Source organism: Pezoporus wallicus, unplaced genomic scaffold (assembly GCF_028554395.1).
Source record: "Pezoporus wallicus isolate ANWC-B61680 ecotype Strahan unplaced genomic scaffold, APGP_CSIRO_Pwel_v1 contig_3952, whole genome shotgun sequence".
Classification (NCBI taxonomy): Eukaryota; Metazoa; Chordata; class Aves; order Psittaciformes; family Psittacidae; genus Pezoporus; species Pezoporus wallicus.
Window position 1 is genome coordinate 383,286 of NW_026635034.1, and position 25,749 is coordinate 409,034.

Sequence of the window (25,749 nt, forward strand, 5' to 3'; positions counted from 1 at the left end):
TTTGCAAGTGGGAGGTGTGCAGACATTATGGTTGTGAGTGTATTATAAGAACCTACGTAGAACAAGCTGGTATGTGCTTTCCACGTTGTATAATGGTTGCATGCTGAGAGACTCCCAAACACCTCTCATGGCAATTCACAGTTCTGCTGTGTTGTCTTTGCAGAACGATTTGCAGACCCTCAGGTTGCACATATCTGAAGTAAACTGTGTCCTGCTCAGTTACCAGGAGGTCTGTGGATGCTTAAAAACGTTGTGTTTGTAACCTTTGAAACTGCTGTCTGGTGGCTGGTCTTTATAGTATTACTGACAACAGATGGCAAATGGCTCCGCTGATGTAATTCTTGCTAGTGTTTCATTCCTGTGAAGTTGCACAGTTTCAGAATCTCAGAAAGTGCCTCCATAGTTTTCCTGCCTAATGGTTTCAAGCCAAACTAAATAAAAACATTTTATATTATTCAAATTCCCGTGGTGTCATGTGACATTTTGTAATGATTGCCTTGCAACAGTTTCAGATAAGTGCACGTTTGGTAGCAATTTAAGGCCTGTGTCCTTTAAGTAATGCTTATTAGTACATAACAGATGCCGTTTAGAAACATTATGCCTTTTAATAGGCTCTGCTTTTAGACTACATGTTGGCATTCCAGGCAGGCTGTGGATCAAGCAAGCTTGGAGGTATGCTATCGTTTATGCAAAGCCTAAGTCAATTTTCTGCTCTGAAGTCAAGCCATGTGTTTTTCCTTGTTTCTTCCATTTTGGTCATAGCTGCCTTGCTGTGTTGTTCCCCCTAGTCATATCTTTGGCTGATTGTCAAGCCATTACAATCAAAACCTTTTGCATTTTTAACCACCAGCAGTGGTTTCTTTTGTCCTGACAGAAGAGCCTGTGCAAAATGAATTTGAACACTCTCAGCTTTACTGTCAAAAGCACAGCAAGCACAGAGGTAGCCCTCTGTTGCCAGCCTGTCCTTCTCTGTTTCTTCCTCTTCCTAAAAGGAGAAAAAGGGAAAAGCAGAACCATGCTGATTTTGGAGCACCTTCAAAGACATGTAGAATAGCTGACACAATGGCACAGAAAAACAAAAGAGATGTTTACATATTTCTTCCACTACTTGCAGCTGTTTATTAAAGCAAGTTCTGAGACTGGCTCAGAGGCTTGTGATAGCTAGTGCAGGTGATGTGTTAATTTGCAGCCACATAATAAATTTAGCAAAGTGGAAATCACTGGGGGAAGGGATTTTTTTTTGTTTCCTTTTTTTTTTCACTCAAATGAATTGCTTTATTTTGAGATTATTCTGGCTGTACAAATTGCTCCTTGTAAGTAATTTAGAGACCGGCTGCTGGGCTTTCTTAGGCAGACTTACGCACTCTACTGGTGGGAGTAGTAGGTTTCTCAGAGGTAAAAGCATTTGCAACTCAAATTATGTGCAATCTGAAACTGGTATCCCTGAAAATGTAGACAGTTGTCTCATATTTTCATTGCCTCTTGGTTTGTTTGGGGAATGTTGTTCTTTCTGATAGCAAACCAGCGCTTTCAGGTACTCTTGGTATGGCACACATACTGCTACAGTGTGTATGATGTGAGGATACGGACTGGTTGCAGTACAGCAGTAGAGCCTTAGGTTTCCTACGCCTACCTACTTTGAATGATGGTAGTAATAGGCAAATGCATTTAATGTGGTACTTAAATACTAGCTCTGGTGCCAGATTGTGACAAGTGGGTTTTTCAGTAATAGTTTTAAATGCTCCTTGGTCTTAAAATATGGCTTTTTTTTCTGAAACTGTCCTGTGAGTCTGTCTGGCTTCTCCCCATGGGATGAAATCATCTTTATGCTAGACTGTTTGCCAAACTCAGTTGTCATTTCCTGCTCTTTCACTATTCTTTGTTTATCACTGGGAGACATTATCTTCCTCTTTTCCCTTAAGTTATAGGATGACTTTTGACCAATGCATCCTCTTTCTTTCTACCTTCCACCTTTGTAAAAGATTGAATTAACTACTATCTACATTTGAATTTGTGGTTCAGAAAAGCTCTACTGCTGTGCAGGCTATCTTTTCTGTTGTTTTCCTCTCAAATCAGCCTGTTTGAATAATGAAAATACTTCAGTGATATATTTCAGTGTCATTCAGAGCCTCCCATTTCTTCTTTGCTTAGGTTTTAAGAGTCAGACTCTAATTTGAGGTCAGGCCTGGATGATGAAATTCTGCTGGCGCAACTATTTTGGCTTATGGGTATGTAGAAGGGAGATGTAGCACTGACAAAAGTGCTGGAAAAAGCCCCCAGTATGGACACGGTTTCTGGAAACCTTGTCTATTTTTCTTCTATATTTTGCTTTGTTTAGGGGTAGACAAAATAAGTTGACAAATTTAGATATTTTTCTTCTTACAAGAAAATCCATACCAGTGCCTTCAGTAGTTTAAGATAGACGTTACCAGGATCATTTCTGCCTCTTTCTTGGTTGTATGAAAATCAGTACGTATTAAGAACTCGATGCTGATGTTCACAGGTTCAGAGGTATTAGCACCAATCCCACTGAATCAATGTAATTTCCTTGAGGAAAACCTGATGTGAACATGAACCTTAAAACCTTAATTAATAACAATCTTGAATGTTCCTTTTCTTCAGGAGTGCAGCTTCTCTGGGTTATTTTGCAAGCTCCTTCCTTCTTTTTTACATCTAAGCTCTGTGAAAAAGATGTGTAGAAGTATGAATTCCTGATGTGTCACAGTTACAGCTGGTAGCGCTTCCATGGTTTAACAGTATGCTACAGTTTTTATTAATAAAGTCTGTTTCTGGGCCATAGCACCTCAGCTTTTTTCAGTTACATTAGGGTAGAACGTTGTGCAAAACATGCCTATCCAGATGTGCATTCTGTGTATAATAGGACAGGGGGAGCCTGTTTACACAGATGTATTTTAATTTATCTGTGCTATGAGTTTGGTGTGGCTTTATTTTTGTACGTGTAACACTGCTAAAGGTCCATCTGAGGAAAAGTAGAGCTTGGAACCTGTTTGCCTGACCTTTCTATACGGGAGTACTGCAGGTTAGAGTGGAGGAAATACGCCTTCAGCAGGCACTTGCCATTATGTGAGCCCTTCAATATGCACTTGCTTTTCTAGCCTTGAAAACATTTGAAATATTGTGGTTTCATCTAAGTATTTTTCCAAAAAGAGCTAAGTAATGAAATCAATTATTTAATTCCCTTGTCCAAAAATTTGGTTTTCTTTTTTCCCATTTCATAAATCGTGGATTACTTTAAATTTTGGTAAATAAATAACACGTGTTTTATACACCCCAGTTATATGAGGTTCTGAGGACCTTCAGAGTTCATTGAAGTGAGTAGATATTGAAGGTGTTTGGCATTTTTCAGAGTTAGGCTTGTCTAGTCTCTGCCTTTGCTCATCTGCATTCTGCTAAATATATGTGTACTCTTAAAGCTTTTCTCTTCCCTTTTCTGAAATCAGCAGTAAAAATGTGTTAGCAGGAATGAGATGACAAATATGATTGAATCCTGCATTTGGGATGCCTGACATTTGGTCTGCCTACCATTTCAGTGCCAGAATTTGCAGTAATGACATGTAGCTACGGCTGAACTCATCTGTTTGGTTCCTTAATGGGGAATGGGATTAGGATTATTTATTTCCTTTCTGCCTTCATATCTGGATTCCACAGCAGAAAGTGATTTACAGACAGAAATTTATATTTGGTTTGCCTTCTGTGACCCTTCTTGCCATTTTTCATTGTGATGGAATAGCAATACAAAAATGGCATTTTTGAATGGAAACATGGAAACCTGTTCGTGCCAATGCACTTTTTCATCTTTTATGTTCCAAGAGTGATTGCTCTGTTAGTAACAGTGGGAAGCAATGCAGTGGGGAAGCACATTGTTTTCATTAATGATATACAGTATATGGTTAAGAGCTGCCGTGCCATGTTGGACAGATACCACACCATGGTGTTTGCCCACTATAGCTCCATTGCCACCGCACGCTGTTATGATACTGAAGTTTCACTTACACTAGAACTTGGGGGTTTGATATGTACTTGCTCAATTAAATTCAGGATATGAGATTCAGGTTCTGCATGTACTCCCAGGAACGTGCCAAAGACCTCTTCCTTCCTTTGAAAGGTTAAACAAATATGGCTGTCTAATGATAACCACATGCGTGGATTGTTCAAGCTCACTGGAAGGAAAGAAGAGTTGATGCTAAGCACTGCTGTTTAACACAGAGCTCCCACTCCTGTGAGAGGGTAATGGGAAGCACTTTTGTTACACGTGCATGATTTAGAAGGGCCAAAAAAAAGCTTTTTAGGTCCTAGACACTGTCATGGTTTTGCTGCCATAGTGTGGAAATTACGGTCCACAGGATAATAAAGAACAGTTTCTGTTATGACTTCTCTGTCTTCGTATGTTGTGACTTCAGAGCAACTGATAAGGAAAACGTCACACCCTTTTGAAGTGGTAGATAAGACATACAGATACCTGATAAGAAACCAGACAGAAGGTGAAGTGATTTGTTACAGGCCACAAAAACACACCTGTGTTAGGAATAAATCTCAGGAGTTCTGCTCTCAGTTGCTTGGTTTAATTACAAGAACATTCTCCCCCAAATACTGGCATAATATGCTGTCATTTTATGTTGATGCACATGTTTGTCTTATGTTGCAAAGTGTTTTTTGATTAAAAAAGAATTGGAAAATACTTTTGGACAAAACCCCTCACAGTGCTGTCAGAAACACTTAGAACCTGCTGCTTTGTTCTGTTCTTTTTCTTTTTTTAATTGTGAAATATTGGCATGAAAATAAAGCCAATAAATAAAACCAGTGCTGCTATTGCAAACTTTTGAAATGGCAAAACTAAATACAAAATGATGAAATTTGAAAGTTAGAAATGGGAAATTCTTTTTATCTGTCTTGTTTCTGCACCACTAGAATTCAGACTTAAGTATTGTTCACATTTTTATATGTAAAATTATGCATAAATGTCCAAAGATGCACAGTCCAAATACAAATCCTGTGGTGGCTGATGGCTCTTGGGTAAACATACAGTTCTTAATGGATGCATGTAGTATCATTCTCTGTGTTTGTAGAACATGAAAAAGTAGTTGTAGGATAAATGATTAATTGACTTCAGACACAACACTTTTCATGCTTCATCTATGGTGAGGTTGATGTATTTTGCTTTACAGTCTGGCTGCATCCTAAATGCCCTCGCAAATCTCTGAAATGGGCTTTCCAACAAGTAGGTGTTTCCTGGGAGTACCAGCAATCCCTCAGTGCGTCTTAACCAACCCAGTGGTGTGCCTAGTCTGAAAAACCTGCATCACCAACTATGCTGGTTTAAGGAAACAGTATTAATAAGCTACACATGACTGCAGGAACAGAAAATTCTTAACAATGAAAGCAAATATCTCTTGTTTAGTAAATGGTGTATTGGCTTCATGGTCAAAAGGACTTAAGAATATTGCTGGTACCTGCTAATTTGGAACTTAAATGAGTATTTAAGTCATTTTTATAAAGAGAGTTGGTTGTCCCAAGTTGTAACTCATTTGTTAGCTAATAGCAATATAGTAAAATTAATACATAAGTAGTAAAAGGATTAGTCTAGTAAAAGAGAGCTTGAGGAGTATAATAGTGATTTGACTTGCTGTAGCATTGTATTCATGAGGTAAGACTGATTATCTGTATCCTAGTTAAATTATCTCTATTATGGCACAGGGTTTAGTTGCAGAGGATATAGAAGGATCATCAAAAAGAATCTTCGGAATATCTGACTAGATTGGACTGTGTCACTGACCTTCAGGCATTACAGCAGTCTGTAGTTTCACTTGTGGAATTTCACGTACGAGTGTGTGCACCATGTGTTTTCTGTTGTATTGAGAAGAAATTCTTTTGCCCATAGAAAAATATTTCCTGCTTACTTTAACTGATAGAATGAGATTTTTGCTGAATCTGTAATGATGCAGGTCTGTCTCTAATCTACAAAAATTAAGTTACGGTTTAAGGCAGAGCATTGTCTTTGGTTCTGACTGCATTTGTTCTTTATCTACCTGATGCAGAACATAATAAGCATGTTAATCAGATCTATCTGGATTCCCACATATTGATTTTTTTAGGATCATCATAAATGAAATTTGCTTGACTTCCACCTCTCAAGAAGGGTATTTGTCTGCTTTGTGAAACCACCATAAAATTCAGCTCTTTCTTGTGGAGATTAGAGGTGGAATAGCAGTGGGTTTAGAAAAAGCTGAGTTCAGGAATCAGGGCTGAAACAGGGGCCTTGGTTTCTGCCTTATTGGCAGAGTTGTGTGACATTTTAGCCTGAGGTAGCTATAGGTGCAGGAGGGTAGTGTCTCATAAAGGTGATTGAGCTCTATGGGCAGTACCTGCTTGTTTGTGTAGCTGGGTTTAGCTGTAGCTTTTCACTTTAGAAATCAGGTTCTTAGTGCAATTGATGACAGATCACTAGAGCAGAGATGCACTTACACATCCTTGCTTGAGAATGCGGCCCAGACTGCTCCATGGAAACAAAAGAGAGGAGAAGCAGAAGCATGTTAAATTTTGCTTTAAAATCTATTCTGTATGCTTGAAATGGAAATACAGGCATCCAGATTTCTCTTTATTTATTTCTAAATAATTTGTTTTTTTTTTTCCTTTGCCCTGAATGCTGGTGCCATGTAAAAGACAAAGTCTGATACCTGTCTGTAAACCCTTTATTGTCATAGAATGCTGCCATAGAATCCACGTTGATGATGTCTTGACCTTGTTTACCAGCTTTGTCTATTCAAGATGTCAGCCACTTCAGCACGAATGTCAGGAATCCCTCTAATGCAGTAGGCCTCCCGTTCTAAATTTACTCTCCTTACAGTTTATGGTCCCTCCTCTGGCTGCAGCAAGAGGCCCCCTTTTTATGACTTGTTGCTCCTGCCCCCCTTGCTCCCCCCTTCCTCACTCCCTTCTTTCCGCAGCTGGTAACCCTTTGTGCACATGGCCTGTTGGGAAGAAGTGCTCGCTGGGTGTCCAGTAGATTGGCTGCCACAATGTGCTCTTTTGTTGCCCCTAGGTAAGATCAAACTCAAATGAAATCGTGTAATTCACACTGGGTTAACAGGCTGTCCTTGGAACTTAGCAGTTCTGGTATCCCAAGATGCTGACAGGAAACTCAGACTGAAGCACACACAGAAGCGCTGCTTTTCTTTTAAAGCAGAGTTGTTCAGAAGTTTTCTTTAATGCCTCGTTATTTAAATCTGTGACATTATTTCATCCTTCAAATGGTCGCTGTTACCTTAGAATGCAAGCATATGATGTACCAGAAAGTTAGTATAACTTTGAAGGTACCAGTTGTTCTGCTCAGTGAGGAAGAAACATGATTGTGCTCATTAAGTTGCTCTGGCTGAACAGTGGCAGGATGTAGCTTTGTAACCAGCATCTCATGAACAGTATTTATTAGCATGGCCAATATTTGTCTTTGTGCTAAACCAAAGTCTTACATGCTGCTTTTTAATAAAGAATTAATTTACTAGTAAATTTACTTCATTAAATTACTAAATGTTTTAATAAGACTCTTTCATTTCTTTCCTTTCTATGGCTTCTTGGCTTGCTGATGTTACACAGTACACTGGGGAAGGCTGCTGCAGAGGAAAGCTGCCGCTGCTAAGTACTGGCTAGGATTTTATAACTTAACTCACCAGTGTTGCAATGCTGTTTTCTCTCCCATTTTGTCACATACAAACATACTATGAATACCATTTACAGAGTAGCTTCTTTTCAGCATTCTGACTACATAGCTTTGCTGTCAAGTCTCAGGATGTAAGCTGTTTGTCTGCAAAGGGCAGGGAAATAGTGTTTAAAGCATTTTAAGCAGTGCTGGGTAGTGGTGAATTACCAGCTGTAGTTTCTTACCCTTTTGCTGAGGCATCAGATACTGATCGCTGCCAGAGGGATGGTGGTGGGACCATGGCTGAATTGTGTGACCTGGTGTGCAAATCCCTTTCTCCTACTCGTATGTGGAAAGGTGTCATTTTCAATACAGTACTTTTATGATTCATAGTTTCTGTATCTGTACATAGACAGTTCTTGCAGTGGCCGTCGTAAAACTGTTCATTGTCTCAGCCATTTACTTTGCACTTACTTCCCATATAGTTATTTGACATTAAACTTTGGTCACAGGAGCTGCCATGTAAGAGCAAACCATGATTGAAAGTAGAGGTTCCAGAACTAAGGTTCCAACTATAGCAGAGTGGTAGAAGATTTTGCCTTCAGTTTGGTGCTTACAAGAGTTGCAGGTATATCTTGTTGATTGAAAACCACTCGAACTGAAACCATTTCCTCCATATGGTAGAAGACTGGCAGCATATTATTGGGGCTTCTAACCCATTTCTTGTGATGTCCTTTATCTTGAGCTGGTGATGAGCCACCAGTTAGCTTGGTTTGTTGTATCAGAAGCAGGCTGCTTGGTTCCTCAGGAGCACTGAGTTGGACTTTGCATTTAGGTAACAGACATCAGATGTATGTAGTTTGTGTTTGTATGCAGTTCACAAATACCTTACATGAATACCCTTCAGCATTGAGTCACAAGGATTAGAAACTGTTGCATGAAAGATGATAGTAACTATTTTGGGAGCATATGCAGGTAAATAGTGTAATATTTTTTTACATTATTTAATTGTGAAGGTGCCCAATTGAAGTTACTCAGAAAAAGAGAAAGAGAAAACTAGGGCTACACAACAGGCCATGGGCTGCCCATAAAGGGGCAGGCTTCCAAGAAAGAGTGGAAGCTGTGGAATTCTTTTCCTGTTATATTTTTGGATGGTACTAAAACTGAGTCTGTGTTTTGAAGACTTCTTCTTTGTTCTTCCAGCTTTAAAGCAATTTACTTACACCTAGAGGAATTTGAGACTCTGCTTGTTGAATTCAGTGGATACAAATGTGATTTGATGCTGTCATGGTTCTACTTTGTAAAATTGCATGTCAAGAGGTAAATAACATATGGAGAGGTTTTTACCAGCCTTACTATTTTAGACTATGATTATGCCAAAGGCTCTAATGGGAACAGTAAGGGCCCTGATACACCAAGCAACTGCTGGGGAAACTGAGGTTTTAATACTGATGTGTCTTAGTTAATTTAACAAGTAAAAATATCTTGTGTTTTGTTTTACTTACAGGTTGCCTTTACTTGGTAGATGCATTAGCAGGAGATCCAAAGGTTCTGCAAGCAGATGCTGAAACATACTATGGGGAACTAATGAAGAAATCGTCATCCATTCCTGATGTTTTTTCAATCCCTGGACGAGAAGAGGTACTAGGCTGATGTTTTTCATACTGCAAGTTAGATAGATAGTTGCAAACTAGTTTGTTGGTTGTGCTCATAGTCTGTGAATAGGGGTAAACTGGTGTGGCCGGATTACAAATCTCTTAAAATCAGCAAATTCTGCATGATTTTCAAATGGTTTGCATGCTGCAAATGAGAGATAAGCTTAAACTACAAATCTAAACCCCTCTGAGTGTGGATAAGGGTTTGAAGTACTCAGCTGAACTTTGCAGCTTGACCTGCTGCCTTATAAGACCGAATCAAAACTGAATTTGATAGATGTTTATACCATGGTGCAGCTCTGTTTCCTGACTTTATTGTGCACTTTACACAGGTTTTGCGATATAGTCTGTCTTATGTTTCCATTCTTTCCAAGACTTATATTGATGATTTTGAACATGGGTTCTCCTAAAGGAATTCTGATCAGATGTTATTGATAGATGGTATGAACACCATAGGGGCCAATGCTTTAGGGTCCATTCCTGAGCCACATGGGGGGAATGCATTGGAGATGACTGAGCAGGCCTATTAAAAATTCTGATTTCAGTCAACCTATGAAGGCTTTCATTCTGGGCATTTTCTCAGTCATAAAAGGTGTGCTGCGCTGTTATTGTACTATCAAAGCAGTAAGTGGATTAGTTGAAATAAATGCTTGGAATAAGGTGGGGTTTCTACAATTTAGGAAAATAATATGCAGTAGTTTCCAGAAAAACAGTTTCAGGTGGGTAGCTTTGAGCTGTGAATGTAACTAGCTTTAAATACTCTTTTAATGCCCTCTAGTGGACTATGTAGGGTTAAATACAAACAAAACTGGAAATGCAAAGATCCCCCAATTCAGGGCTCTGTGTCCTTAGCCTTTCATGTCTGGTTGTACTTTGAGAGGCTCATTTGCTGTTCTATTAGAAGGGAGGGTAAATTAAAATCCCAGGCAGGGCTGTGTGTATTCCTGCAATAGCGAGACACAGTGAGATCTGTTAAAGGTGGACTTCTGCCTTTTGATTCAGAACTCTCTTGATTTTGTGGCTTGTCATCACAGCTTAAATATATCACATGACTGGTTTGAGTCTCATAGCAACACATTTCTCTGTGCATTCATTTAATTCAGGTCTAACCTAATCTGCAGTCAGACAGCTAGTCAAGGGCATAAGTAATGGTAATGTTCTTGCTATATTGTTTTTTTCCTTGCGATTTATATATACAGTTTTATGCATATATACCTACATTATGTATACCTACAGCTTGAAGGATGAGGATTTTGGTGTTTGAATAATGGCTGCAGTTTCCAGGCTTCTTTTTCTCTGTGCTTTTGAATTAAAGCAGGTTTCAAGTGGCAGGACCAGCAACCACGAGTAATTATTTAGCAAGTGTTAAGTGGCTGTCAGCCCACTTGCTCGGGTCACAGAACTTCTTTTTGGTATGGCATGGTCTTTGGTCAAGCATTCAGTACACAAATAGCAAGGATTAGTGCAAGGCAGAATGGAAGCTCATTGGCAGCAGTTCATACGCAGAAAGCTATGCTTGGCTCCTGCTGATGTTGTTAGCACCTGTGGAAGTGCACATTACCTTATAAAACAAAATACCAATCATAGCAGTATTGGAAATAGGACTGGCCTTTTCATTATAGTAGTACTCCCAGGTGCCATAAAGACACAGATGCTGTTATAGTTGAAGCATGCAAAGAACGACTGAATCCCCAGAACATACTGAGTTTTTGGGAAGCTCATGAATACAGATTTCAGGCAGTTTCCTATTTTTTTCTTGGAGCCCAGTGTTTACATAGATGATCCCAGGATTTTGGCACTCACAAACCAGCGCACACCAGTTTCAACTTAAAGTCGTTATCTTGAATAATCCATATTCATACTACTCCTTCCATGCACCAAGAAATATTAAATGTATCACATGACTGATTTGGGTTTCAGAGCAAACTGACAAATGGGTGCAATTAGAGAGAGAGGCACACCCACACATACACAATGGACCAGATTTTTGAAAGTACAGTACATACTGTGCTAAATCACACACGCTCTTTGCCTTGTACCTAAACTTACATGACAGCATTTGCAATATTCATATGGAAATTGTCATCTCTATGCATATAGAGCTGTTTGAGCACAGCAATTTGGTGTTTATGTGTCACATCATTTAGAAGTTTAGTCTAAGACTGAGAGCTTGAGAGCTGCATTTTGATTTTAGCCTTGCCTTCAACATAACCACCTTGTGCCAATTATCCGCCCTCCCTATGCCTCAAAGATAAACTGCCCAGACACTGCCTTAATGCTTTGATACTCCCTGTACCCTCAGGCTTAATTCATTGTTTGCAAAACACCACAAGTACTCAGCTGGACCATGCTGTAAGAAGTGCAAGTTGTATTTGTTTTTATTTGATGTGTCTGGTCTTTCATAACACTATTTGTCTGCATGTAACAGTCTTCAAAGCCAGGTTATGTACTAATCATATTATGTTGGTTTTAAAGTCTTTACTAACTTCGGTAGCTTGATTTCTTTTAAATTAACATTGCTTACCGAAAATCTTAGAATATGATGTATGTTTCAATGCCATGAAGTTCAGGATGGAGAAGGTGTGCTAAGCTTAACCCATGCATGTTAGTAAAACATATCCTAAGTGCATCTAATACATGAAATACTTCTTGCGAGCATTGCAGTACAAACTGCTACAGGGCTTGTTTGTTTTTTAGGTTAAACTCGAAGAATCCTGTGTGTATTTCGTCCCTCTCTACCGAAATAATCCTACTTGCAAAATTTTGCTGTTAACTGATCCAAAGGATAAAGAGACAGGTTAGAATTGGTCAAAATATTTTGAAATTTGAGTAGTTGTGCTTGCTTTTCTTTTAAGATGGTCTCTTGCTTGTATATTTAAATATATGGGGGGTAATTTTGAATATGATGTGGATTCATTTTCCCTGACAGCAATTTATGTCAGTGGGCTACTGATCAGAAGAGAGGATTGACAATCAGGGATTTTATGCATCGATAGCTCTTCTGGTAGCTGAAAAATCACTTTGAGTAATTCTGTTTCTGAGTCTGTTCAGAAGGTAATATTTTTCTAATTCAGGATGATGTGAAATTTAATGCATTGTAGTTTGGATAGAATTCAGAAATCCTCAAAAAAAAAAAAGAGTAAATATGTATGTGAAACTGTATTAGGTCTTACTGATTCTTATTAATATTTTTACTTTACAGTATCTTCTTCAGTCCTAGGTGTAATTGCCTCCTATTTCCAGTGCTGGTGTGTGAGGGGTAAATTTGCAGTGAGACCATGTTCAGGAATTGAATTAAATCTATTTTATTTGGCAGTTCTCCCAAGATACTCTTTAAACTTTACCAGCTTTGCCTTGCTTGCTGCTGTAATGCCGGTGTTTTCCTGTTACAGCCATGTGTCAGCCTGACAGGGGCACACTACAGTTGTGTTACAGGCAGTGGAAGTCAACATGTGCTTACTGGTGTTTCTGTTTCATGAGTCACTGCTTAGAGTATCAACAGGTTGTTAAGATTTGATCAGGAGTTGTATCTAAGTTTTTTCATCTTGCTGCTATCAGGATCTTCAGACACAGCCTAGTTTCTTCCTACTTACTCCCTTAGGCATGTGCCTTTGATTATGGAATGTCAAAAAAATGTAAGTGTAAAGTAAGTAACACGTCTTGATATCACTAACAGGAAGCTTGGCTCCAACTTGCCTAGTACCAAAAGCCCAGGTTGTGACCCACCTAGGTTAAATGAGGAGTGTTGGAGCTCTTGTGAAGCAGTAATTTGGGCTATAGAATTTTGGGGACATCTACAACAAAGACATGAACCTATGCATTGACCCATTGTGTCAGGGAATATAGAACACGTGAAACTTCTTGAGCTTTCAGCTTCCAAATGTGGCAGCAAACTAACAACAGCTGTCATTAAAAACATACTTTATTTTTTATAAAAGATAAGCCTGAAAGGCTTTAATAGCCAGTATTCTTAATAATACAGCAAAGGCAAGGCAAAGAAGTTTAGCACTCTATTTTCAGTTCTAAAGTGTGTCGGATAAAGATCTTACACTCCTAGAACAGGTACTGTTAGTATAACCAAGTGTTCATTATTCAGTCCAAACCCTGTAACCAGGAAATTTCTTCATAAGAACAAAAACCAGATTAAAATCATCTGTGGTTAGAGGTGAACTCTGCAAGAGTTTTCCAGCTCCTTTTACGTATGATTTCAATTCGATGTTTGCTAATGGGTTGTGATTCGCATAGTCGAAAGTAGGAGACCTTTCCAAGTTACAAGTGTAGTCAAAAGACTTTCTGGTCCCTCTAAAACTAGTGATACAGAATTACTTTCCTGACATTAATTTATATATTCCATTCATGGTTTTCTGAAGAGAGAGAGGCACTGGTGTGGTAAAGGAGCGTCTACACTGGAGGCCAAACTTGCTCTGTGGGTGCAGTTGTGCAGAGCTACTGACTCATGTTCAATGGAATGTGGTTAAAAACAGCATTAGGTTAGTTTAGGCTGCACAAGAGGAATAGGGATCTGTAACAACTACGATGCAAAAACAAAGAGTTATTAAATAAATGCAGGTGAAAGCAGTGCATTTAGCACAAACCTTCAGTGAAATGATCTAATAGTATTAGGAACAACAAGTATTAATGAGATACATGTACACGAGGCAAAAATGATTTCCCACAGGAACAAGTCAAACAAGTCAACATTGGAGCCTAAATGAAATGATAGCTATCTCTATTAAAAGCTTGAACCTCGCAGAATAAACACCTTATTTTATTATAAACTACAGGCTGACTGACTGCTGTGACCCCCTTGCAGAAGTTTAGCTTGAGTCACCAGCCTGTACTCACAGAGATCACTAAGTCTGGTTATTTAAGTAAAGCCTGCATCATCTGGCTTTTAATATTGCCTTTTCAAAGTATGATTTAAAGGATTTTACTGCAAGTTCTTTGTTTCTGGATTTTCTATGCTATAAACATGTGGCCAGTCTTTTGACATGTATTAGATTTGACTGGTGTGAGTTTTTTTTTTCCTTTAGATGAATTTTAATCAATTTTCATTAGTTCTCTAAAGCCTGCTGGGGTGTGTGTATATATATGTGTGTACTTACCTAATACATATGGGTATATCCATTTGAACTGTTTTGTCCAAGGATTTTTCTCACAGTTCAGCAGGTTTGGAATTGACTCCTATGACAGCAGACTGTATTAATGTGGCAAGTCCATCTGGATTTGCTTACCTATGTGACCTTTTGTTCTGACCACTGAACAGATCCAATTGTTTCAAAACCAGTTCCTTCAGAGAAAAGCAGTACTTACTGACTCGGTCATTGTTCTTTAAGGACTTGGGCAGAAAGTTAAAACACTAAATAGGTTGTGTGAGTTTCTTCCTCCCTTGAGCTTTACACTTTGCTTGTGAACTCAAGTCCCATCCAGATGGGAGATGCAAACAGTGTTGCTGGGGTTGAGCTCTTCACTTTCTCATGTGCTGTCTGGTGGATCTGCATTTTAATTCTACTTCACACCAGGAGTGTTCTTAGAAGCAAATTTCCTGGTTGTCCCCACATACTGTGCTTCAGTTCACATCAGGGAGCACTCTCAGAGTGTGTGAACTGGATTGCTTTTGGCTGAAATGAAATTAGAAGATGTACTCCAGAAGCACACTGAGGTACCCCAACCACTAATGGACTTTAAGGTTTCAGGACCAGGCTTGAATTTGTGAACATCAAGTTCTCTACATCAAATGTTTTGCTCTGTGAATTCAGTTTTGATAGTATTAGTCTTGCTAATGCAAATGTAGTCCTTGATTCCAGCACTGAGATTTATACCTGATCACCTTGATGAGGTGGGTTGTGCAGAAGTGATGCGTAGCTTGTGGTCTGAAATGACCTGCGTATTTCAAAGAGAAAATGGGTATGGCAGCTTTTGCAGAGGACTTGGTCTTGGTTGGAAGCATTTGTAATTTACTTTTGATGGGCTGACTGTTCTGTTCTGTTAGTATATCTGTGCAGATATTTTTATGGGAATGTAAATTGTGTTGTAAGGGCTTCCAGAGCATAGCATGGGTGATTAACATCTTGATAACACTAAATAAACATACCCTATTGTGGCATTTTCTGTCTGCTGTATATAATAATTTACAATAACTGTTAGATGCCATGGAACATTTATCACAAGACATTTGCAACAAATCACTGAGTAAAACTGGAATTGTAGAAGAAAATGTAATTGGTTGCAGGAAAGGGATCTATCTTGGATACTTGAATGGCTTCCGTTGCTGCAGCATCTGCATGCCTCTCAAGCTATAATTTCAATATACTGCATTTTTATATATATTGCATATATATATTTCATATATATATTATATGAAATATATATATTCAATTATATATTGCATATATATTTCAATAAAACTCTTAGGAAAGAGAAGGATATGCTCTTATTCCAGTTTAAAGACAGGGAACTGGGAGCATAGCTATTCAGAGTATGTTGGTGCTGCAGAATGCAGTTGCATGTGTATTCTCTGAGCTTCCTCCAGTGTTGGCACTGACTTGGGCTCAGTTGCATGGAACTATTTGGGGTAATTTACCATGCTGCTTCCAAGATGGAAATCTGGCAAAAGCAGCCTCTGTAAGTGTGTCATCAGTCTGAAATACTGCCAAAATGAAGGTAAAGGTGACTATGTAAAGTGAAGACCTGTTGCATTCTGTATTTATTAAACTCCAAGTACATCTTTCATATATAGCATTGCCTTTAATTTAGTTTGTGACTGAGGGATGCATATCAGCAATGCAGATGAAGGCTGGAGAAAAAGAAATACCAGGGTGGATGTTGCTTTGATTTTAATGCTTTACACTGTGTAGAGTCCTGATGTGCACATTTCATTCAAATAGTTGCACACCAGAGAGAAAACGTTTGGCCAGCATAGCCCAGAAAGTGAAAATATAATCCAGGCCTGGGTTGGGAAGACATCCATGTCTGCCTAGCAAGAAGAGGCATTTCATAATCCCAATTGCGTTATGCTTAGTGTCTAATTCAAGTCCGTGTTGTTCAGTACTGTATTCCAAATACTCGTATGGAATCGTGTGCTTCACAGGCTCACAGCTTTTTGTAATACTCTGGATATATTTGTTTGACTGCAAGGGATCAAAGTACTGAGGTTTAGCAAGCTGGTGCTTATAGGGCAAGCCACCCAACTGAGCATGTATATACTCCATTAGTTGTGAACTGAAATGTAGTGGACTTAATCCATTTCACCTAGTCTTGCAATTGCAAGATCAAGCTTACGTCATTGTAATTATATACACAGGGTTTGGGTGATGTATATAACCTACTGTCAGCACTAACTTGATCTCTTATGATCAGGTGAACGTAACCAAATCCCTTAGAACAAGACTGGGAGAGTGAAGGAACATGTGGTCTCCCGAGACATGTTTGCATTTGAAATAGTGTTCGTGAAAGTTGATTCTAAAATGAAAATGAGAATATGGGGATGTATGGATGGATTTAACTGCAGACCAGATGTTGACTTGAAAAATGATAACAAAAAGCAAAGTACATATGTTTGTGTGAAATCTGGAGAAATGTTTTTCCTTCAGGGAAGGCATCCATATAGATCAGGTTGCTCAAGTAATGTGATGTGACAGTTGCTATGTCAACTAGTGTTCCCTTCCACACATTTAAATTATTGAATAGCACAGTAAATGTTCTATAAAAGTAGCTCCTTACAACATGGTTATGCATCTATTTTCCTCAAAGCTTTTTTCAGACTTTCCTGACCATTGCTCTGTGTCTTATATGTCTGAACTATGTGCCAGCCCTCCATGCAGCTCCCATTAAAGTCCACGTTTAGCCCATTACGTCCCCTTTGACTCAGCTCCCATTGTAGCTGCATGTTTCATGGATGTGTAACGGAGCAGTGGCTGCTTGCATTTGAAAGCAGAGTAAAGGGATTGAGGGAACAGATTGAATCCATCACAGAAAAAAGTATGAAACTCCCATGCAAGTAAGTGCATAATATTTAATGAATTGAATCTGGTTCTGTATAAACAGGCGTCTGCCCTTGCGTGCAATACTTTCTTCATTGTTAAGCCAATACACAAAGTGTAACACTTTTTGGCACATGCTTTAATAATTTATCTGAGCTATAAGTTAGTTAAGCAGAATATCCAGCCTTAGAACCAGTGGGAGTTGGTAGAGGCTGAAGCAAAAAAGGAAACTAACCTGTGCTCCTCAATGACATTTGTATAACCTGAGGCTAAACCAGGTAAATGATGAATCCTGTTAAAGCCGTTTCACTTCCTTGTGGGTGCAGTTGTCTCTAACTCATAGATGGTTTTTAACTTTCTTAGGTTTGTCCCTAGTTGGGTAGTTTAGAAAGCCGCAGACAGTGCACTCTTTTAGGACTCAAGAGGTGTGAATTCCATGCTGTTCTTTGCTTGCAATTCAAACAACATACTGCCTGTATTACATTTTATCTTTTTGCCTAAAAATGAGGATAATAGCTGCCCTTTTTGAAGATAGCAAAGATGTTGGTGTTCTTGAGCAATCCTTGAATTGTGGCCATATGTTTTCTTTAGGTGGACATCATCATAATGAAAGTTCTTTTTGCTGGAGTACTTGCTGCTTGATGTGTCATAAATGATCACATTTCTGGTTTTATTCTAAAACTTAGATTAAGTCTTTAAAATCTATTCTGTATCTCTTGAAATGACCCTGGCTTAAAACTTTTCTTACAGAACAGAGCTTGGGAACAATTTTTGTGACACTGTTGCAGATTCAGTCTTTCTCTTACACCTCTAATGGCAGACAGTGAATTCTGTAGGTGAACATGTGGGAGCAGGGCTTAAATACATGTTTCTGCGTATGTGAAAAATTGAGGAAGGATGAGAAGTGGGGTGCAAGTGTCACATAGCACCTACATAAGGACTTGACTTATGTGTAGGCTGGTAATTCATTTCTGCTTCAGGGCTGTGTATCTTACTTGTATGTCCGTATATCTGTCCTTTGTTGATAGAAACTTCTCCATATGTGTTTGAACTTGTGTGAATATCTGTACGTGCAGAGATTTAGGAGTCTGTCCTCTAAAGGTTCAGATATGTAGGAATTCAATCACAAAGGCAGCTGAAAAGATATTTTGATAAAGTGGATGTGAAAACTTGTATTTGACTGTTTGTAGGTGCAAATAGGGGCATCTCTGCATGTGGACAGGGGACAGCCTGAAAGAAACTTCACAAATGTAACCTTTAGCTAGGTAGCTGTCTCTGTCCCAAATGTCGCTCAAACTTACTTTGCTGCTGAAAAGATATTATGCAGGATGTGCTTTATTCACATGGCACACAGGTTGTCACACCAAAGTCACATCATTTCCTGAGAAAAATTCCCTTCACCTGATGCCTCTTGCAGTACTGAAAATCGGATGTCAGGGGACGCAGAGGTGAAATTGAAATACAACTGTTGTTCTGCTGTCTCACAGCAGATCAAACTGGAGGGAGAAGTGGATCAGAGGCTGCTTGTGGAGAGGTTCAGAACCAACTTTATATTTATTTGCAGCTAATGTGTTCCCTTGTCTCTTTCTTTTTGTAGTTTTGGCAGTTTATTTGAACCAGTGTTGGTGGCCTGTTGAAGATGTAGTAAAGACAGCTGATCCTTCTAGAGATGGGCTCATTTCGGTAAGGATGCTATTTTAAACACTTGCCTTTACCCTGAAACTTCCCAGCTAGAACAATCACATGTCTCTGTGTCTGTGGTCAGAGCAATCACATGTGTCTGTGGTCTCTTATAACTCATGCTTTATACCTGTGGGATCTGGGCTGTTTGGCTCACCAGGTAGTTCACATATCTCCTATTGCACAGTAACATGCATGTTAATCCTCTCTAAATGATTTTCTGCATGCAGTTTATGATTCAGCTGTGGGATTTATGTCAGTTTGGGTTTAGTTTACCCTCACTGCCTACTAAAGGAATAATCAGCTAAACCTAATTACTACCTTAGCAGTAACTCTCCATGTTGGTATTGCTTGACTGCCTGCCTGATGGAAGGTGTTACTGCCCTTTGGAACAATGTCTTATTTAGCTAGTTATAAACATTTTTAGCTTGGATAATGCTTATACTGTGTTCATTTAATGAAATGGTTGTTATTTAATAGTTTCTGTCTTTAATTCTTTTTCTAAATAAATTATTTTAGTAAGGATCTACTACTTTTTCATAATTTGGGAGACTTGGGTGGCCTGTACTCTGCTTTCTATGAATAAGATGTGTGTTGCCATGAGGCTACTAAGTCAGTTCTGTTTCATATCCAACCCTCTCTGTCCAACTTTGGTCCTTAATGATTCTCTTCCTTTATCATTCCCTGATATCTGCCATGCATAGAGTTGAATTATTCACTGAATTAAGTAGGCTTTTTGTGGGTAACTGAACCAGAGGGATTTTGAGATACCAATCCTTGCAAGATAGAACTTGGAACAGAAACACAGGCCTTCAGGCTTTTGAGCATCTGCTGTATCAACAGAGAATAGAAAAATATCTGAAAATAGAAAACTTGCCCCTTGTAGGTCATTGCCAAGGGGTAAATTGTCAATACTTCTGGAAATTCACATTTTCTTTGTCAGCATTCATATAAGCTTGTTGGCACCACTCTTCACCATGATGAATTCCTTTATATTCTTCCACCTCCCTGTCCTGTTGGTGGTCTATTAAGAAGCATGGCATGAAAACTAATTGTTCATGTTACACCTGGATTATAATCTGTTTGGGACAGATTATATGTATTCTCTGTTTTGTAGAGTGTCCATCTCTGTAAAGTCCTGGGCCACTGAAGTTCTTTGATACTGTGACAGGATAGCTAATAGGGTAAGGTAACCAGGGTAGCACAGTGACTCTTGTCTTTATTTCTCTTTTGGGTAGATGAGATTGCCTTGATCCTGTTTCCAAATCTGTGATGGGTTTGCTGTGACTATAGTCAAGATACATCTTGCTGCTTTAGAATTCCTCTCTGTGACAACAGGAGATATGCCAAGCTTTATAAATCATTATGAGATTCTTCTACATCCTCTACATAGAGGGTGGACACTGGGGAAAACCTTTTTTATCATTCTGTTTGAAGCAATTCATGAGGTATTTTCCCCAAATTAAGTGTTCATGTTTCCTGACCTCCTTCTTCCCAGTCCCTTTCAATCTTGAAGCCTTTTCTGAAACACAAAATACTGTGCTCTGCTTCATTTTCCTTTGGTCTGCTTTTGTTTGTTCTCAAAGGTCCAGACATTTGGAGAAAGGATTGTCCTCTTTGTTCTGAACTACATTATCTTTGGAATGCTGGAAGGGAGTTCAGCTAATGATGCATTCTTTCTACCTCACTCTGCCACTGAGTGTGCCAAGATACTCTGGAGAAATGGCGAGGCTGTTGCCTTCTACTCGGTCAAGATGAAAGGTAAGGTCATTTTAGAGATGCATTTCCATTGGTTCCTAATAGATAGAAATGTCATGCTTTTGTTTATCTTTCAGTATAAGTAAGCCTGGCTCTTCTACATATTTTTATATCAAATCTCTCTCAGAATGAATCTGGGGAACAAACCTTCCCAGAATTTGGAAGTCATCCATACTACTTTCATTTAAACATGAGAGTTCCAAACTATATTCTCAGTTACACCGAGTGATCTGAGGTACTGGCTTATTCCAATAAAATACGCTTTAATGCAGCCAAGTAGAAGGTCATACATCTAGGAATGAAGAATGCAGGACCTACCCACAGAGTGAAGGACTGCATCCTGGAAAGAATGATATCTGAAAAAAGAAGTACGGTTCACACTGGAAAACCAGTGTATTGGGAGTGGCTGGTGGTGGGGAGTGGCAGTATCCTTGGATGCATAAGAAGCAGTGTCTGGGTTGTGTAGAGGAAGGTGTATGCACTACATCATTCCTGGAATGCTTTGTCCATTTGTGGTACTCCCATAACCTTTAAACTCCCAGTTTAAAGGATGATGAGAAATTGATTTAATCATTAATTGATTAATTGGCATAGAAAAGAAACAAAATGTATTTCATTCTTTAGGGATGCTTGCACCAGTATAAGCTTTAGTGAAGGTCTTTTATTAAATAGAGAGTTTGTATCAATGTCTAGAATTGTAAAGGCTTCATTAGAATAATTCTAATTATGGTATGCAGTTGAGTACGTGCCCCTGTGTAGGAGCTGGTTACCAGTTGGTGTTTAAGATGCATGGGTGTCATCTTCATACCAGCAGTTTAAGCGCAGAGAAGTTTCTATCTTTGGAGGTAAATGTATTGTTCAGGTCAGCATCAGTAGCCACCTACCCGAAAAGGGAGAATAAGAAATATCTTGAGAGCTGTGCAGGTATGGATTGCTTTGGATTGCACAGGACAGGGCGAAGGTGCCTTCCCTGAGAGTCTGAAAGGCCAGCAACAATAAGAGATATTCTGCTTTTCTGCTGCCTTGGGAGCAGCAGAATCCTTATTCGCACTGAGGTATAGTTTGTACACCCCTGCGCTTGTGCAGTGCTACTCTACTATCAATGGTGCATCAAGTCTCAGCCTATAATAAAGTAATCTTCTCTATGTGTGTGAATATGCTGATGAACTGGTTTGTAATTGGCAAACACTTCAATCGCCATAGTACATTTTCCTTTAAGCCCATAAATATTTCTGAGCAAAGCTTTTGGAAAGAAGCACTTGTATGGGCTGTAATGATTCATGCTTCAGTAAAATAAATTTGCACAGTAGTCTGTTATGGGTGGAGTATTAGCCAAGTTGAAACTGTTTCTGAGTAAGTTGAGAGTCACAGTTTGGTTTTAAACCAGGTCCACATAAAACACAAATTCTTCAGGTCCAGCTTTGTCAGCATCTGTCTTTTGTTGCCAGTGTTTTTTTTCTTCTGGGCAGCTGTATTTGTTAGTTTTTGGCCTGTGTCACAAATTACTGCAGTCTCTTGCCAAAGCCTTTTCGGGAAGCTTGAAACTGATTGGTTTTGCCCCTTTTTGCTGTTTGCTGTATGCATTTAGAAAGTAATTCCTCTTTCTGAAGTTCTGTGATTTCAGTTTCATACCAGCCATGCTCTGGCTGATCCTATTCTTTCTACTTTCTAGAGGAGCCATGGATTTATTAGAAACAAACAAACAAAACTAAACAACACAACAGGCTAAGATGATAAATATCTCCTTTTAGAAGCTGTGTTTCACATGGTTGTTTCAGATACTGTTTTTTTTTTCCTTAATTTTCTTTTTTCTTAATCATAATTTAAGTTCTTTTGCCTTTTACTGTCCTGGTCAGAATGTTTAGTACGGGCAGCTTTAAGTACAGAACTTTATATGTTCCTTGACCTCTGTTACAGCTCCTGGTCCTAGGAAGAAATCATTTTGCCTTGTGCCCACCATGTGATTCTGATTCCCTTTAGTCCCATGCTCTGCAATTACCTGGCTATTCTTTATAGTTTTTTTTTTTTTCACTATGTAATTTAGACTCTCATGCTGATGCTGTACTCAACTGTATTTCTCATCTGTGAATTTTCCATTATCTACAGTATGACAAAACCCATGCTTCAGTGGAGCCAAATAAGCCAGAACAGATCTGTGGAGCATGGCTGTTTCAAACATCAGTCATCTGGGTGAATCACGGAAACGGTGACCAAAGAGGAGAGAGTCTGTTCTATCTTTGCTATGGATTTAGTGTGCTGTTATGCAAACTACATTTTCCATGGACTTCAGTGATTCCAATTAACTATCTTGGCAATATTGTAAAGCCATTTCCATTTGCCAGTTCCTAGGGGGCCTGTACAAAGTGAACTTGGTAATTTTGGTCCAGTTCCACACATCCATCCGTCTTATGAAAATCCTTCACTGGGTCTCTTTTGATAGTCTGGCTAAAGAGGGACAGATGGTCTCAAGCACCCTCCTTGCTCCAAGTCGGAGTAAGTGCAAGTCGAGGTTTTGAGACAATTTGGCACCTACTGACACTGGCCATCCTGCACCTGTTGGGTAGATAAACAGAAGTCTCATTCTTCAAGGCTATCACTTGCTGTGAGCATTAGACACCTTTATTAAAACAAAATTTATTCATGACTACACAGATCATCAACCTGGCCTCTCTGCTATGTGCCTATTCCTCTCCAATGTCAGGCATGCAGCATTTACCACTGGGTATACTAAAGATTGATGAGACGTACTAAGCCACTAATGAGGCTGATAAGACACTTTGTCACGTGCCAAGATAAATGCCTCCAATTTTATCTATGTCAGCGGCTTCCACATTAGACAGCTGAGGAGTGAGACCTCACTGAATGCAGCTAAAGGTACAACAGGAAATGACAGTTCCCTGTCCCTTTCTTTGCAGAGTGCAACCTGAAAATGAAATATTTTTTCAGAAAGCCTTCATATAGACACTTTGGGCTTGAGATCTGGTTCATATTCTTTTAAGTGTTTCTTTCAGATTCTTCTCTTGATATGCTCCAAACCTGTGTGAGAACCTGAAAGAGAATGTGTTTTGTGTGGTGATGTAGGGTTAATGACCATGGTTACTGACACTATTTTTTGTGCAATGAGACAATGTATTTCCCTGAAAGTTTGTCTTTTTTATTTACTGAGGACTAGTAATTACTCGAAATGGACTTTTGCTACCTTCAGATAAATGTCAGGAGAATGTGTAAGATTCATATGCCAAATAAATCACTAAGGAAGTTAGAGGATGCTGTGAGCCAGGAGTGGTTTAGTCCTGTTAAGAATAAACCAGAACTCCCCTCCCCCCCTTTTTTATATACAGCCTTTTTTTCCCTACTGTTATCTATTACTGTTTCTGTAACACTTAGGAGCTGCCCAGTTGCAGACCAAGCTGTCAGTGGAACAAAGAGGAGTCAGACTGTCAAAGCTTGTCCCTTCCCAGTCTCACTGTGTCTCTTTTGTCAAACCTTAGTAGTAAAAGTATAGAGAAAGATGTTCTCTGTTACGTGAGTCAAACCAGCTTTAACAAAACTAGGTCTGCTGAGAAGGCTGTAAAACATGCACTTGAATCTGGACTAAATGTGCTGTTGGCTTCTCATTCATTCTTTAGGGATGCTTCACAAATCACAGTTTGGGAACACTTGACTGCAAAACTCTAAGCTGATACCAAGTAAGTAGCAAAGCCGCCCTGGCCCAGGCTCTGTTTTTACTTATCCCAGAGCCTTAGAGATGGTCTTTGGAAGTGGCTACCCAAGCTAAAATCCATTTCACACTTTTCTTCGTGCAAGTCTTCACAAATATCCTTTAATACTTTGGTGGCCCAGGTTGTATTCTCTAGAAATAGAGCCCCCAAAAGATAATGGGATTTTATTTTTCACTGGTTACATATGTTTCTTTTAGAATTAAAAAATAACTCAGAGTTGAAGTTAACCTGACAGACAATTAGCTGAAATCTTGTTGCATAATTGCTTTTGTCTCCCTCTGTTTTCTAGCAATAATATTTTTAATGTGCATTTCTGAAGCAGACTGAAGGTTCTGGCTGTAATAAAAATTAAATGACTACATACCAGTCAAGACATGAATTAATTTAATTTTATTGAAGCCAGAACCTTTGTTCCCCTTCTCACATACAAACTCACACAATGGGTTGACCTTGGGTTCTATTCAGCAGAAATATTCCCCACCCTTTACACAAGCATTAAGCCTGCTTTAGGCCTGTCCAAACATGTGTGTGCCAAGCCAGCTTGTTCAGCAGGGAAATAGTCAGTATGCACAACCTTGTTTTGTTTGGTTTCTGTTGGATGTGGGGACTGGATTGTTGTTTTTTTTTCTGGTTTGTGGCTTTTTGGGAATGCTAATGGCTGTCTGCTTTCCTGCCCTTGTAATATCTGTTTACCATTTTGCTGGCTCATAAGTTGGTCATTTGGCACTCGTGACCTAACCAAACAGATCAAAGGCTTTCAAAGGGCAGACTCTATGAATACTTCCATCTCCATCCCAATGCCCTTATTTTCCCTGCCTCCTCCCTTTTACCTCAAATCTTAGTCTGTTGGAGTGTTTCAACAGTGAAACAAACATCTGAACCAAATGGGTGAGATGCTGGTGGTCACCTCTGGGCAACCATTAGCTTACGGTAACCCCTGTGCAGTTGGATGGGAACTGGAGACAAAGTGGTCTTTGTTGCAGAGGTTGGTTTGTTTGTTTATTTTATTTCAACTGGCTGTGGGCTATGACTCTTACAATGTGCTTCCCAAGGACAAGGTGAAGAATGGCTTCATGGTTTCTTTATTCACAGCCCTTTCAGACATTACAAGTTTTTGTTGTCTTCTCAACACAGATTTAGGAGCGGGGACATAAATCACTCAGCTCCTGGGACTGGTGCACAGCAGTCTCACCACGATTTATAGGAGAGGGACTGTATGAGATAATAAGAAACCTATAAGGACACTTGGCAACATGCAGAAATTCTTAAAGCTCTTGATTTCATGAGGAAAAGTTTGT

General features: G+C 39.2%; 1 protein-coding gene across 1 annotated transcript in view; it reads left to right on the forward strand.

Moving 5' to 3' along the window:
• Positions 1-25,749, forward strand: part of LOC130602496 (protein FAM169B-like) — a 38,572-nt gene that overhangs the window by 2,830 nt on the left and 9,993 nt on the right. The window contains exons 2-5 of the mRNA XM_057415439.1: positions 9,162-9,295; positions 12,007-12,106; positions 18,889-18,974; positions 20,558-20,732. Coding sequence (XP_057271422.1) covers positions 9,162-9,295; positions 12,007-12,106; positions 18,889-18,974; positions 20,558-20,732 — 495 coding nt within the window. The remainder of the gene's footprint in view (positions 1-9,161; positions 9,296-12,006; positions 12,107-18,888; positions 18,975-20,557; positions 20,733-25,749) is intronic.